Source organism: Carya illinoinensis, chromosome 8 (assembly GCF_018687715.1).
Source record: "Carya illinoinensis cultivar Pawnee chromosome 8, C.illinoinensisPawnee_v1, whole genome shotgun sequence".
Classification (NCBI taxonomy): Eukaryota; Viridiplantae; Streptophyta; class Magnoliopsida; order Fagales; family Juglandaceae; genus Carya; species Carya illinoinensis.
The window spans coordinates 2,325,394-2,340,242 of record NC_056759.1 but is presented as its reverse complement, the minus strand read 5'-3'; the positions used below and the strand labels follow the sequence as shown (position 1 = coordinate 2,340,242).

Below are 14,849 nucleotides of genomic sequence, written 5' to 3'. Positions count from 1 at the left end.
GAGGGTTTTTCTTGGGTCACGGCTTTCGTGGTTTCATTATGTAGATGGAACAGATCTCCAACGGATTGGAGATTTGGATTACCTACACTTCATTAAACCTACAGAAAGTGAACGCCAAAACATTTAAGTAAATTATTATGGAATCCACTTCATGTTATGGAATACTTAATGTTTTTATCTCTCACCTTATGCTTTAGAGTTTGGTTAAGAACTCCATGAGATCCAAATCCAAATCTAAAGCCTCCTAAAAACATAAAACATGTGTAACGCTTGAACCCCTAAACTAATTACAACAAATCTTTCCCTTTACACATGGCCCAGGCAAAATGCTCAGCTAACTGAATCCCAGAAGAAAGTCGGAATTGTCTGCCTTTTTCTGCGAGAAAGCATTTTGTTATGCTCTGGGGGACAAACAAAATATGTTCATGTGGGAACTCTAAACATTATTCTGCTGGGTAATGCGACGTGTAGATGCATCCCCTTTTCGAAGAGGAAATGGTCTGCCCGTCAAATGAGGTAACATGGTTAAAAAAGTATAATGCACTTAGAACAATCTTCTATGAATTAATCAAATTGTAATCCAGCACTGGAAAAGAAAACGAGGAAGAATATTAAAAAAAAAAAAAAAAACATATATATATAATATATTGGCTTCAAAATATGACATCAAAAGGCCTTTAGTCATAGGAAACCGCTATCTGCAATTCTTCAAGAGATAAGAAGAAGGACTACTTGACAAGCTTACAGCATTCGGGGGTTTCCCATTCTCTGTTCCCTTCCCGGGTGTTCCACATTCACTGAAGTCAAGGGTGCGACACTCTGACTGCAAAGTTCCATAACAATCTAATTCAGAACACTTCATTATATTTAATAGGAATCAATAAAATTTAAGGTGAATAAAATTGTGAATTCTTGATTTATGAATCGCTCGAGGAACTGCTGTACACGCCAAACTCTATAGAGCTTTTAATCTTTTACACTCGAGCCAGCAAGTTTATGATTTTTTTTTCCCAAGAGAATTCATGAAAAACTGGTCATACCAAAACAGTTGGAGCCAAGTGGGAACGGTTCCCATGATGACTGTGGGGTACACGACTGTTCTCTTGGTCCCTACTCCCATGGCTGTTGCATTTTCCCCTTTTTAATGTTTTTGGAGTTTCATTTCCCAAAACCTCCTGAGCGTTGGCATAAGCAGCAGCACTGTGCTCGCTTATGTGTTTCATTAACCCAATGGCATCATAACTTCTATCCCCTGGGCTCATAAAATACCCTATATCCTGGAAGAAATCAAAGGTATTAGTGGAAGAACCAGAAATCATATCTAACACCTTGTAGAAAATACTTTTAACCAGAATTTGTGATACCTCAATTGTTATTTCAGTTTCAACCCTTGGGCCTGGCAGAAAAGAATTGATGAACCAAGGGGATTTCCATGCTGAAGGGGATTCGATACTTCTTTTAAATGGAGTTCCACCAAATCTGAAACAAATACCATCATCAAAGGTATTAGCAACAATCATGGTCAAGCCTTCAATGATCAACAAGAAATCAGTAGGGAATATTAAAATCAAGCGCAGCAACATCATGCTGCTGTTATTAAAGTCCCACAAGTAACTTCTGCAGTTGCATGCAGAAGAGAGAATGATACCAGCATCATCCACGGCATTATCAAGAGTAATCACCCGAAAAGTATGCCATAGCAATAACAAGAAAAGTGATAACAAAAACAAAAATTGGCTGAATCTTACATGCCAAAGGTTTCAACGCCAGCATCATTCCGTCCGTTATGGCCAGCAGTCTCCAGAGGAGCTGATGAAGAAGCAGCTTGAGTGCATGTAACTGCAACTGAATGACTTTCATTCTTTTTCCCACAAAGAGTAGGGGAGCGAAAATGTGCACATGAATTTCCTGAGGATAAATGATTAGAAAGGCCCCGGTCTGATGCAGCTGCCAAGCTTCTAGATTGTTGATTTCTTGGAGTTCTAGAGCTGGAACTTAACATCCTGTCTGCTTTGGAACCAACTTGATCGGGAGAATGTAGAAGCAGATCATTCATGTTACGTTCAACAAGGACTCCAGAAGGCTGCTGGACCTGACAGACACAGACACACAAACATAGTTATACTAAACCTATTGCATAAACTTAATTTTAACACTTGACAACACTCATATAAAGTTAAATACTAGCTTATTGGCAACACTGCAATAGTAACCACATCTTAATTTGTTCTGACAAAGTAAAGTCATACTCTTTACTTTTTTTGGATAAGTTAGATACTCTTTACTGATTACTTCATTTTAGAAAACTAAACCTGCTTTAAATTTTATTTTTAAAATGAAATATACAAAATCTAGTAAAATAACTCAAGGCAAGGGCAGCAGTGTCAATATTAACCTTGGTCTTAGCATCAACATCAGCAGTCGGCCGCTTCATATCGCCTTGCAAATTACTATCATCAGAATTTTTCTCTAAATTTCTATCATCGAAAGATGAAGTGCCATCTCTACCCTTTCCCTTGGCCACTTTAAAGGCATAATCAGTATTTTCTTTATCCATAGGGGAGGCTCCAAAGTTTCTTTTACGATTGGATGATGGAGAGAAAGGAGCATTTTGGGTACTGATTTCATCAAATACAACATCTAAGTGAGAAAAATGTCTGGTCAAGCTGGATGTCATGTCAATCTCTAGCCTTTTGTCACTTCTTCTATCAGATAGTGGTGAAAACAAGTCGCGGTGTCGTTTCTTCAATATGGATGGTGTACCTGTGAAAGTTTTAGCTGCACTCTTCAGAAAAGCATCGGGACTATCATCGCGAGATGGTGAATCCCACAGCCTAAATGGGGTGATACAGTTCATAGAAGACATCATAAGTTGGCGGATTCCAAGTGGGCTATATTCTTGTTGTGTATCACTACCAGATTGTATCAGATCACAGCTTAAAAATGGAATATCCAAGCTTGGAAAACGGGGCGGCTCATAACATAGTGCTCCGGCATCCTGCTGTTCCAAATGTACATGCAGTCTCTCACTCACAGAGGGGCATGTGTCCGTGATATCTGATCCTGAGCCAAAAGTATTTACAGGGACTAATTTTGAAGTGTCCTTTACATCTGGTTGCTCTTGCATTCCTGTGTTATCTGTACCATTGTTGCAAGGAGAATTGGTGAAGTCATTGGTATAAGTAAAGCCCTCATGGGCACCAGTGACAAACCCTTCTTCCTGAGTTTCAAACAACTGGTTAGGTTCATCACCATATAGAAGTGTACCACAGTCAACAGATATAAGTGACGATAGGAACCTAAAAGATTGAGAGCACGGACTTCCCACTAAATCAGACCTTGGAGGACAATAAGATTGTACAGCTGAAGTTCCATCAGCTTCAGGTATGATGCAGTCTGATGATTGGCAACAAAATGAATCAGTGCATTCCCCCAAGGGATCAATGTTAGAAACTTTTGTATGATTTCCAGAGAAAAAACCGTCATTTAATGCCTCTGAAAATAGAATTCTACAACATTCATCATCAGGTATCCTCAAGTTCTCTAGTTTATATGAACCCAAGGTTATATACCCCATTGAAGTAGAAGCTCTCAACTCCGCTGAAGTTTGACATGGAACATTCATTGTTTCATGGCTTTCAATACAATTTGTTTTCAACTGTGATGATTCCTGCTCCACTTCCAATGACGAGATATTCGGTATTGCATGTATATTAAACTGGTTATCCCCACCTGCAGAAGTTCCGGCATCATGCGAGAAATTTTGTTCCAGAAATTTGCCAGAGCAATCCGCTTCACAAGTAATATTTGGCATTGAAAAAGCAACATCTTCCAGAGATGTATAATATTGTTCAGAACAAGATGGTGGGCTCGAGCTTTGTTCCTTAGCTGAACCAGATTCTCGAGTCAATGGGAATTCTTCACTGGCATGCAAAACTGCATTGGTCATATCACTTGAAGACTTATAGCAACCTGCAACAGTTGACTCTTGACTGCATTCCGATGTTTCCTGTGTTTCTATCCCTTTGGGACCACTATCATCTGCACTACCCTGCATCCTTGAAGATGATGAATGCATGTGTTGATTTTGATGTTCGATATGAGGAAGCGCTGGGAACTGAGCAAGTAAACCTGATGCCAGATAAGAATCCAATTTCTTTTTCACAGAACTGTTCCAATGATTTTTTATAGCATTGTCTGACCTGTTGACCACACGAGCCAGATATATGACAAAAGTAAAAAATTTATAAGTTCTAAATGTTGTTATAGAATGGTATCGGAATAAAACCTGTCGTCCCAAAATTAGAGTTTATAAGAAACGGAAGAATTTAGAGAAACTAAAACAAAGTAAAATAGTGGCAGATTACAGTCTTCTTATACAAGCTACTGATGCACAAACCTTCCTGGCAAGAACTTTGTTAGCTCTGCCCATTTGTTCCCATAAATCTGATGAGCACGAATCAAAGCCAGTTCCTCTTCCTGCGTCCATGCTTCTTTGTTTATAGCAGGATTAAGATGATTATGCCACCTAAATGTGGTATCAGTTCATGTGAGTAAAGAATACAGCATACAATTTCTGACACAAGCTACATACAAGACAAAAGGGAAGGGGGGTATTCAAGGTAAAGAGAAAACTATTAAATCAGCTAGAAAAAGCCCTTTGGTCATACCTTTCACGACATTGTTTCCCAATACGCCCAGGTAAATGCTGTGCAATGGTGGACCATTTTTTTGGACCATACTTGTTCACCAATTTAACAATTATTTCATCCTCCTATACATATTATGCAAAAATAGCTGGTAAGGTCATTTAATGCCAATTTGGGAAAAAAACACGGGGAATTTATGTGAATAGCAACCAGATATTGTAGGTCACCTCTTTAGACCATGGACCTTTGACAAGCTCTGGATTTAAGACCTTCTGCCACCTATGTAGGCATTGCACATCGGTTCTGTCCTTGAAACACTCCGCTGCATGGCCAGATTTTACAACTAATGAATGAGTAAGTTATGAAAAATCAAAAGCACCACCGACTAATAGTTAATAAAGTATATTAGCAGAAATAAATGGTCAGATGAGACAAGTACAGCAACTGCACACAAAGGTGGCTGTCCAAATTTTAGAAAAAGATGGATATTGGAGACAAGTGGCATGGTCCGCAAGGAAGAGATAATAGCCTATTGTCGGCACATGGCCCAGCGTAGCAGAAACAATCACGGTTGGAATATGTATTTTTTTATTTAATTTTGATTTGACTTCACTACATACCTCAAAAGTCGATCCAATCTTAAAGGATTAACCCAGAAACAGATAAAAAGCTATGTCCATAAATTTCAAGTTAAATTAAGCAGAATCCTTTCGTTGGCGTTCAAAAACTGTAAGCCATCTAAATTAGTAGGCAACCAATAACTGGTAAATGTAAAATATAAGAAACAAATGATGAATATAAAACACAGTAAAAAAAAAATGAATAAAACATAAGAAGGATAACAAAGGATAAAATAAAAGCACAATGACAAAAGAAACGCTGAAGTGTAAACAAGCCCATCATTTGTTTGATAATATTCTGATGCAGATAAACGCATTGGTTCCGCAATAATACCTATTTTTTTCCAGTTCTTTCCTTTAAAACGTTGAACAGCCTTCCGCAAAATCTCGTCCTAAAACACATGGAAATTCATTCCGTTCACTTAACGAAAAAAACAAACGGCTTTAAATCCAAAATCATCAATATCAATGAAACACAACAATGAATTACACAGTTAATATATTATCAGCAACGATAACATATTGAAAAATTAGTCATTATAAGCAACAATAGGCGTTACCTCTTCTGGTGCCCATTGGCCTTTGGTAGAACGCCTCGTAGGACCAGTTGTTCTCCTAAAAGCCATTGTGCAATGTTTAAAACAGTTCAGATGCTAATGAAATAGTCATTGCCTAAACCAAGTATAAGCTATGCATGATATAGGTAGAAGTAACCCATCTCCAAGAAGAAAAAAAATTATACTACTAAGAAGGTAGGGCTTTCAATAGAGAAATTGGAAAAAAATTCCTCAACCTGAAGTGAAGTTTCGTAGTATGTGGTTCTAGAAGACCAAAAAAATTTATTTGAATAAAAGAAGAAGAAGAAGAAGAAGAAGAGAGCGAGAAGCTGTTTCCCGGTATTTTTATTTTTATTTTTCGAAAGAGCAGCCATAAAGGCAAGAAAAGCCCAGTAGAGCCTGACACAAGGACATGAACTATAAGAAAAAAAAAAATTCATCAGCACCAATTATAAGAAAAAAAAAATCATCAGCACCAATTAAAATAGTGTATTATTTAAGAGTAATGTTATACACTACATTCTCATCCTATTTTTATCTCACTATATAATATGTGACACATTTATCACTATTAGATGATAAAAAAATCTAATAAAAGATTATTTAATGGTGATAAATGTGTCACATCTTACATAGTAGAATGAAAATAAAATGGTAGTGTGGTATATAAAATTTTTCATTATCTAAAATTGTAAAGAAAATATAGAAATTCGCTTGAGATAACGTGTTTATTAATTAAAAAGGGGGAAAACTACACCTTAATCCCTCAAACTATCACTCCTTTTGCAAAATGACTACTAAACTATCAAAATTTTCGTATTACCTTCAAACTACACATGATGCAATTTGCCCCCAAACTATCATATAATGAGTAGATCTTAATAAATTGGAGGCAGATCCATAATTTTGACAGTTCAGCGAACATATTGCAAAAGGAATGATAGTTTGAGGGGGTAACATGATATTCCTGGTTCCAGCGGTTGACAAGAGGGAATGCCCAGCAAGACATTAGCAGAGGAAGAACATCGGAGACATTGAAATGACAACTAAAAAAGATTCAAGATGCTATTAGAATACCCGTGTAGAGGTCGCATTTTCTGACCACCATCGCCAAGCCCATCTTGAGGAGTATAGATTGTCTGGTCACCTTCCATAGTTTCTTGACAAATAGGTAAACCTGCACACCCCAATTCCCATGCGACTGCAACTCTCTCTGGAATATGCTCTCCAAATCATTATATTCTAACTAAGAAGAGCCAGGGGCTACCTTTTCACACGAAAGAACCCACAGACTAAGGGAACGAAACACATACAAAAATAGAAATCCTAAAATTACTTGCATAATCTTCAAAATTGATAGGAAAAACATGATAAATATATAAAGAGTAGATACAAACAAAATATTAGAGAAAACTAGATAGGGGGCAAAAATCTGTAATTCATAATTGGAAGAATCGATCTATCCGAGGTAAAATCAATAATCTCATATAGTGACATTTCAACATAAATAGAACAAGCTTCACCCACAATTCAACTATTGCCGAGCTTGTTAAACAATGCTTAAGAGGTCCAAGATATTTCCAATTCATTAACCACAACCTGGCACCTATCAATCCCTCAAGTCAGTGAACTTAAATGACATTGAACAAGAATCGTGCTGTCTAGCTCGGATAATTTTGAAAATAGTGGGAAATTCTTGCCAATTGGTGTAGTTTTCGAAACTAAAGAAAAGATCTGCGACTTATAAAAGTGATGCTGAATGTTTTCTTTTTCAAAAGTACACAAATAAATTTTGAAACAATCTAGTAATTCATAAGCAATATACTATGCATCCGAAAAAACATTGAAGATGTTCCAAAAGAAAACCGAATATCCATCGAACTCAAATACGGCAAATTAAATTAAAAAATCTGGACAGATTGCGAGAGAATTGAGATAAATTTCAAGCTTAGTTGACTTGAATAACTAAAATTCGATTCTATCCTAAGCTCGTTGAAACCGGAAAATAACATCGAAGAAACATATTTCAAGTTGAAGCAAGCGAAAGTCTACCTCGACGAACTGAGCTATAGAATGCGAAACGAAGAGAACCGAACGGGAGAGAAAAGTAATGGTGCGATCATAGCGATGCGCATTTGCAGATCCAGACGAAGGAAGATATGCAAAAAGTAGCTGAGAGACTCGATCTGCAAATGAACTTCGGAGTAGAGAGGAGAAAATTTGAGAGAGAGCGAAAAGGTTCCGTAGCTTTATTCAAACATTAAAGGCGGACTCGGAAGTTTCAAACCCTATGGTTAAAGACCGAGCAGGTTTCGGTGAGTGAACGGGTGAGATATAGACACGTGGAAATCGCGACACTTGTGATAATCGTTGTTTGGTCCTTTTCCAAAAGTTGAACCGACAAATTATTTTTCTTCAGCAAAGTAATATTTCAAAATCTCGTTTTGTGTAACATATTACCATTAATTGCCATCGGTTTTATTTTCGTTTTAAAAAGATTAAAAATTGATGTTGGTTAGTATATAACATGTGTTTTTAAAAAAATAAAGGTCTCTCTGCTCTCCTAGTCCTACCCATCTTTAAACTTTTGTTTTTAAAGCAGATCTTTGACTTTTGAATGACTGTTTGCCGTAGCCTGTAACCCTGATTTATTTGAATAGTTGATATAACTCAATTAAGTTTTCTTAAAAGTAAGATATTTGGTCAGATTTGGTTATCAAATATTAAATCATCTTGTTCATCTCATTTAATAATTATAATTTTTTTAAATTTTCATTCAAACTATAATAAATAATTTAATTTTTTAAATTTTAAAACAAAATTCATGTTAAAAGATTATATTATAATAATATTTTATTTAATTTTTAATAATACATCTCATCTCATGTTAAATCATATATTATTTTTCATTGGGTATGATCTTATAAACTGCACCATAAAGATATTCCCTTTGGTTCAAAATCTCAAGCTGAAAGGCAGATAAGTGAAGCACATTGGTGACTAGTTCACTATTACAGAATCACAAGGGGAACTAACCATTAGAGGTAGATATGTGGGATTGACTTAAAGAATAGTAATAAATTAAAACAACCAAAATTTGTGAAGCACAAGTTTGACATTACAGGATCACAAAGGCCAACTTATCTTCAGAGATAACTTAAATTAGACGAGTTGCATTGAACGGGAAGCAAAATACATTACTATAGATTATGAGGAAGTGCAAAAACTTGAAATAGATGACAGACACGGGAGGATCGAGAAGCAAGGAGAGGACTTCTTCCACAGATGTCTGTCTACAGGTGTCCTGGAAAAATGATCCCATAACTGATCGAAGCTTCAAAAATAGCTCATGCGGCTCCAACTTTCTGGGCTTTATTTGGGCGACCAGTTGCAGTATCATTTTCCCTGTAGCGACCATGTCTCCCACCTCTATTGTATTTTCCTCCCCTACGAAGCGCAAATAAATCAGAAATATAAATAAATACTGAGAAATATTACATAGGTGTTGCAGGTGACGACAACAAAAAAAAAGTGCAGCCAAAACATTCTGAACTAGATGAACATGTAAAATGGGACAGATGTAGAGTCATACTAACCTTCCTCGGTGTCCCTTGATTTCCCGGTGCTTTTCCTGACTACCACGGAGAACACTCCAGTACTCCTTTTCAACCTCACCTGAAAAGCATATAAGGTAAAACAAATTGCACTCTATTAGTCTCATTTCCTGATAGAAATAACTAAGGCTATAAATAGTCATCAAGGGGACAGACAAGCATAATTGCATTATATAGATTTAAGTTCTGGACAATACAAATTCGTATTGCAAGATACATGTATTATTATTAGCAACCAATCTAAAAAATTTCTCCAGAAGCAAAAACGCACTAGCAATGGTCAAATTCATCAAGAATTCATCGTGCCTTGCCTCATCTCATCAATGGCAAACACCAGAATGTAAGCATGCAACTCTGAAGCATACTAATTTACGAACTTCATTATTTTCCATCACTTGGAAAATAAAATCCTACCCTAGCTCATTGTAATTCACATTCCAAGACTACAACTAGGAAAAGAAAATGAATCATCATGCAATACTGAGCTTTCATATAACCTATCAAAATTGTGAAGATAAAGGTTGCTACCTACCAGTGAGTGGTTCTAGAGTGGCAATGTAATTTTTAACGAGGAGACCCTCTTGTTCAGAAAGGACAGCAGCAGCACGAGCCTTCTGGGCTGCTTCAGGTTCTTCAAACCGAATGTATCCCGAATCTGCTCCAAGCTTGAAATCAATGTACTTCACCAGGAAAAAGTACATACAAATAAATGTGTCAGAATTAACCAAAAGAAAGTATTGTCAAAACCATTTTGGATGGCTACTAAAGATCCTTTTCAACGTAATGACCATATGACACAAGAAAAAGATATGCAAATTTGACAACAAGAACACAAACCACTTGGGTTGGCATATTGCTTCATGTTTTACGATCAAAATATAGTTGGGAAAAAGTGGGATCTTTAAAAAATACTACATGAAAAGAATGCAAGAATATAAGGTGTCTAGCCTAAGTTTCAATCTATTTTGGTATCTAACATATCAAGTAAAAGAATAGGAAGAAGAATCCAGAAGATACCTTAACTGTGCCAAACTGTTGAAAGACAACTTTCAGATCCTCACGCAAAACAACATTCATGTCGTCCTTGTAGGCGGCAGCATTAACTCTCTGTTCTTTCTCGCAACCTATTTCAGTGGGACCTTTGGGAGACTTCTCTTCGCCTTCATTTTCATTTTCTTCACTCCCCAAACCATTATTCTCGTCAACCTTTTCTTCATCACCTATCTCAATATTCTCTCCAGGCATTTGTCCATCTTCAATAACATTTTCTACAACCACCTTTTCAGTTTCTCCATTCGCATTTTCTGAGGAATCTAATCCCCCATCTGTTTTGCAAACAGTTTCGCAGTCATTGGCTGTGACATTAGTACCATTTTTTCCTGAGGAACCTCCATCTGACATGCGCTTTAGTGTAAATGAGATAATTAAGCCTTTAGGGTAGCTGCAATCATTGTGAAGGAAGTTAACACTGAGTTATTCCACCTAGGCTACGAAAGTTAAATGGTAAACATGTAGTGGTATCTGCTACATACTTTGACTCTGCATTTGAGTTATTCTTATGATTTGGACCCCTGAGAGAAAGAGCCTTCTCATATTCCTCTGTTTCTCTTGCTCTCTCTATGTCAAAATCCCTCCTGAAATTGAAAACTTCTTTTATTGGGAACATGTGACAGGATAAAAATAATGGGCGTGAATCAGAAAAAGGGGAGAAAATACACAGACCTCCCCCCTTTTTTTCAAATTACGATGGCAATATGCAATGTCCCGCCCAAACTTTCAAATCCAGCAATATAACCCCGACCAAACAATTATAATGTCCCACTATTTTCCCCATTCTAATTGCAAATTAGTAGAAATGTCTTCCTAGTACCTAAATGAAAGTAACAAAATTAAATTGCATGAAAATTCAACTGTTTTTGCCATTCTCTTCTTCTATTTTTTCTTTTATTGGCACTGGATGTCTTGGAACAACGTCCCGACTAATCCAGATGGCGCATAGGCCCTCAGCAAGGAGTTTCCTGCAAGTGCACCTCAGGCAATTCAAGGAAAAATTCCCTCAGTCCAATGGCCCTAGAGTTTGTTTGCACCCAAGGAGAATTGAACCTTAGACCTGGGGGGAGCATACCCCCAAGCCCAAGGCCTTTACCACTAGAGCCAACCCCTAGGGGGAAGAACATCAATACCATTGGAGATTATGACCCTCAACACTGTCTATGACAGATGAACATTAGACCAATTATGTTCCTTACAAACATTTTTATCAACAAGACTACCGTCCATTAGACAGTTAACCTTAATCCCAACAGACCAAAAAACACCATTGAACATCATAATAATGGTTCATTAAAAAAATAATATTCATTATAAACAAATCAACTAAGATGTAACCAGGACGTGCTCAAACTACGCAAAATTCAATTTTTCAAAAACCGGCCCCAAGAAATTTTATTTACACCCAAGCTAGGGACGGAGCTTACTTTGGTTTTAGTTCTAAAGCAACACCAGCATAAACCAAGTCTTGCTTCGAAACCTTTTCAGCATCCTCCTCCGTAGAAAACTCAATCAAAGCAGTACCACAAAAGAACCTTTTGTCGCCAATGTGACGGGGCAGCCTCACACTATTAACCTGAAAAGGGTAAATAAACTCATATACACAGAAGCATAACTAAAAATATCTATATATTTCCTAAAGTATGTTGAATTGCAAGATCTAATGCCACCATGTACTTCTAGTAAAAAACTAACACAATGGCTCAGTTTTTCAAAGAACTAATGCCAAGCCAGAGTTAGGTCATGTGGGGGCCGTTGCATATATCAGCTGTTTGGCTAGTCCTGGGATGTAGGTGGCAGGCCTACTTATGAAGTATTTAAGGCTCCCCCTTTAAGGGCATCTTTAAGCCGAAAACAATCTGGGATGGTATTTTTGAGCAGTTGGAACCCCAATTGGCATGGTGAATTTGGAGATAAATATATGATTGATTGCGTAACCCTTTTGAGAATATTATTAGGTACAACAGACAGAGCATGCCCCAGAGTATTGATGGCCTCGGACAAGTAGTTGCATACTTCTCAGGGCACTCCATGCCTCAGATACATTTAATTTTTGTTCATATACAAAAAAAAAAAAAAAAAAAAAAAAAAAAAAAAAAAAGACATGGTACTGTTTTAGTTTCTTACTGATACAATTTTTTTATAAGTTTCCTACCGTTATAAAATGACAAGACAGCAATACCTTGGCAAATTGACCAAAGAAAATCTCCAAATCTTCTTGGGTCACACCATACTCTAACGGCGATGCAGCTATTGTTCTTATGTCTAATTGCTCGATTACGTCTTCTGGCTTTGGGAGTTCAGTAGTTCTACCAATCTTTCTCCCTGGGAAAAAAAAAAAAAAAAAAAAAAAAAAAAAAGTTAAAGGAAACGACGTAAAAAATATTAATCAGCCTCAAAATTCTTAGAACTAAATTCATCCCTTCCACTAATTAAAAGAAAAACTCCTCTCTTTTTTTCCCATTGACCCCAGGTGTCTAGGAAGAGCGTCCTACTAATCCCGGAGGTACATAGGCCCTCGACAAGGAGTTTTCCGCAAGTGCACCTCGGATAATTCAAGGAAAAAATCCCCAGCCCGATAGCCCTTGAAGATTGTTTGCACCAAGGGGATTTGAACCTTAAACATGGGAGAGCATACCCTTAAACATGGGAAAGCATACCCCAAGCCCAAAGCCTTTACCATTTGAACCAACCCCTAAGGGTTCTATCCTTTCTTCTTCTACTTTTTTTACTCTTATTATGATATTCCTATACCAGGTAAATCTTATAAATAATGGAAAATATGATGACTTTTTTTCTCCTTTATTTTGCTTCATTCTCTTGAAAAAACTGGACTATAAAAGGGAAAATGAGAGCAAAAAACCTACCGTCTTCAGAAACCTTTAGAGAAGTAGATTTTGTAAGGGTCTCGGCAACAGCTTTAACGGTATCTTCTGGAACCTCATTGGGCTTCACGTTCCCCAAATTGAGATGATTTCTCATCCGAGTAAAAGAACATATCAAAGCCAAATCCACCACTATACTCACAGTCAAGTTCAACAAAAAGGGACATACTGCAACAATATTCAACAAAAAGCTCAAGTCCCGAATTAAAAACAAAAACCCGGGTCGAAACCTTTTATTGATCATAACTTAATACTTCAACATCCTTATTGGTGAATCTTCAGATTCCTCCGAAGGGGAACAGAAACACCTTTTTACACCAAGATAATATTTTCGAGGAACACTTTCAAGTTCTCCACCAAAACAAACGATGCATGATTTAAAGTCGAAAACAAGGAGACTGCTTGGGAACCGAGGGAGAGATAAAATATACAAATACATAGACATAAATATGTCCATATCTTATACGCGAACACACGAAAGCAAACTGAGGGAGAGATTATAATTAAAGACAGAATCGATAAACTGAAGAGTAAGGATACTTCCATCATCGCTTTCATTGATGGATTTCTTGAGAAAATTGTCCCTTGGGAGATTGCTATCGCTGAAGTAGAACTCAACCTGCAAACAATGGTACAAAAGATTTCAACAGACATGCAAACCCAATCGGAAGTCAAAGAAAGTTAAACATATAAGAAAAAATCATTTATGTTTGACCTGTCGGAGAACTTTCTTCGCCGTATCTTCGTCCAACGAAGGCGTCGCCATGGTTGTAGGCGCAAAATTTAGAGGGAAAGACTGTAAGTAAAAGAAAACGACACAGAGCAAGCGAGAGAGGGAGGGTGCGATTTATGCCTTTAGGGTTTTGGAGTGTTAACGTGGGCTGTACTTGTGGTTTTATAAGTAACAAGTGCTCCTTCCGTTCCAACTCGGGCAGTCAAGTCGTTCAGTTTTGGCTCAAAAATTAAAAAAATAATAATAATAAAAATAAAAAAGGTGGGTCCCTTTTTGTTCCAATTTCGAATTAAAATGGCATTTAAGAAAAAAAAAATATGATTATCTATAAATAATCATCCATGTAAGCTGCCATTTAGATAATAACAGAAAAATATATGCAATCGATCTTTGATGTGAAAGTCGTTGTACCAAATAGCATGAAAAAACACATATATTTACTGTATGAGACAAATATTCATAGCTAAGTAAATATGGAAATAACCTGATGAGGAAATATTATAGCCTGTTTCCTTTATTTAAATAATGATGAAGGAAAGTTACATTCACTTGAACATAACAGAGATTACTGTTAGGGAAGATCATACTTGAAAGTGATGCCTTAAATGTTGTTAAAAACATTAAGCAGAGTTTGGATTCCTGTCACTACTCGAGGGCCATTACTTGGGATACAAAATCTGTAGATTATTAGGAAGCTATTCATATTAGAAGTGGGTCAAACATTGCTGCAGATACACTAGC

At 36.8% G+C, this 14,849-nt stretch overlaps 2 protein-coding genes across 5 annotated transcripts; both read right to left on the bottom strand.

Moving 5' to 3' along the window:
• Nucleotides 1-422: 422 nt before the first annotated feature.
• Nucleotides 423-8,100, bottom strand: LOC122319031 (transcription factor MYB3R-1-like). 4 transcript variants are annotated; one of them, XM_043136893.1, is made up of 12 exons: nt 7,879-8,100; nt 6,904-7,118; nt 5,830-5,884; nt 5,604-5,661; nt 4,877-4,971; nt 4,671-4,774; nt 4,400-4,528; nt 2,396-4,202; nt 1,749-2,092; nt 1,365-1,479; nt 1,041-1,277; nt 423-823 (listed from the first exon to the last, which is right to left on the bottom strand). In XM_043136893.1, exons 2-12 carry the CDS (start codon nt 6,978-6,980, stop codon nt 695-697), a joined length of 3,150 nt encoding a protein of 1,049 aa, XP_042992827.1. In that variant the 5' UTR covers nt 6,981-7,118; nt 7,879-8,100; the 3' UTR covers nt 423-694. The 4 variants fall into 4 exon arrangements, with proteins under 4 accessions (XP_042992827.1, XP_042992825.1, XP_042992826.1 ...); XM_043136891.1 differs by having other exon boundaries at nt 6,904-7,093; XM_043136892.1 differs by having other exon boundaries at nt 6,904-7,089.
• A 784-nt stretch (nt 8,101-8,884) lies between these two features.
• Nucleotides 8,885-14,253, bottom strand: LOC122319032 (la protein 1). Its single transcript, XM_043136895.1, has 10 exons — nt 14,091-14,253; nt 13,916-13,994; nt 13,358-13,507; nt 12,673-12,815; nt 11,918-12,066; nt 10,973-11,074; nt 10,458-10,881; nt 9,973-10,120; nt 9,423-9,501; nt 8,885-9,273 (listed from the first exon to the last, which is right to left on the bottom strand). Exons 1-10 carry the CDS (start codon nt 14,139-14,141, stop codon nt 9,174-9,176), a joined length of 1,425 nt encoding a protein of 474 aa, XP_042992829.1. The 5' UTR covers nt 14,142-14,253; the 3' UTR covers nt 8,885-9,173.
• Nucleotides 14,254-14,849: the final 596 nt, after the last annotated feature.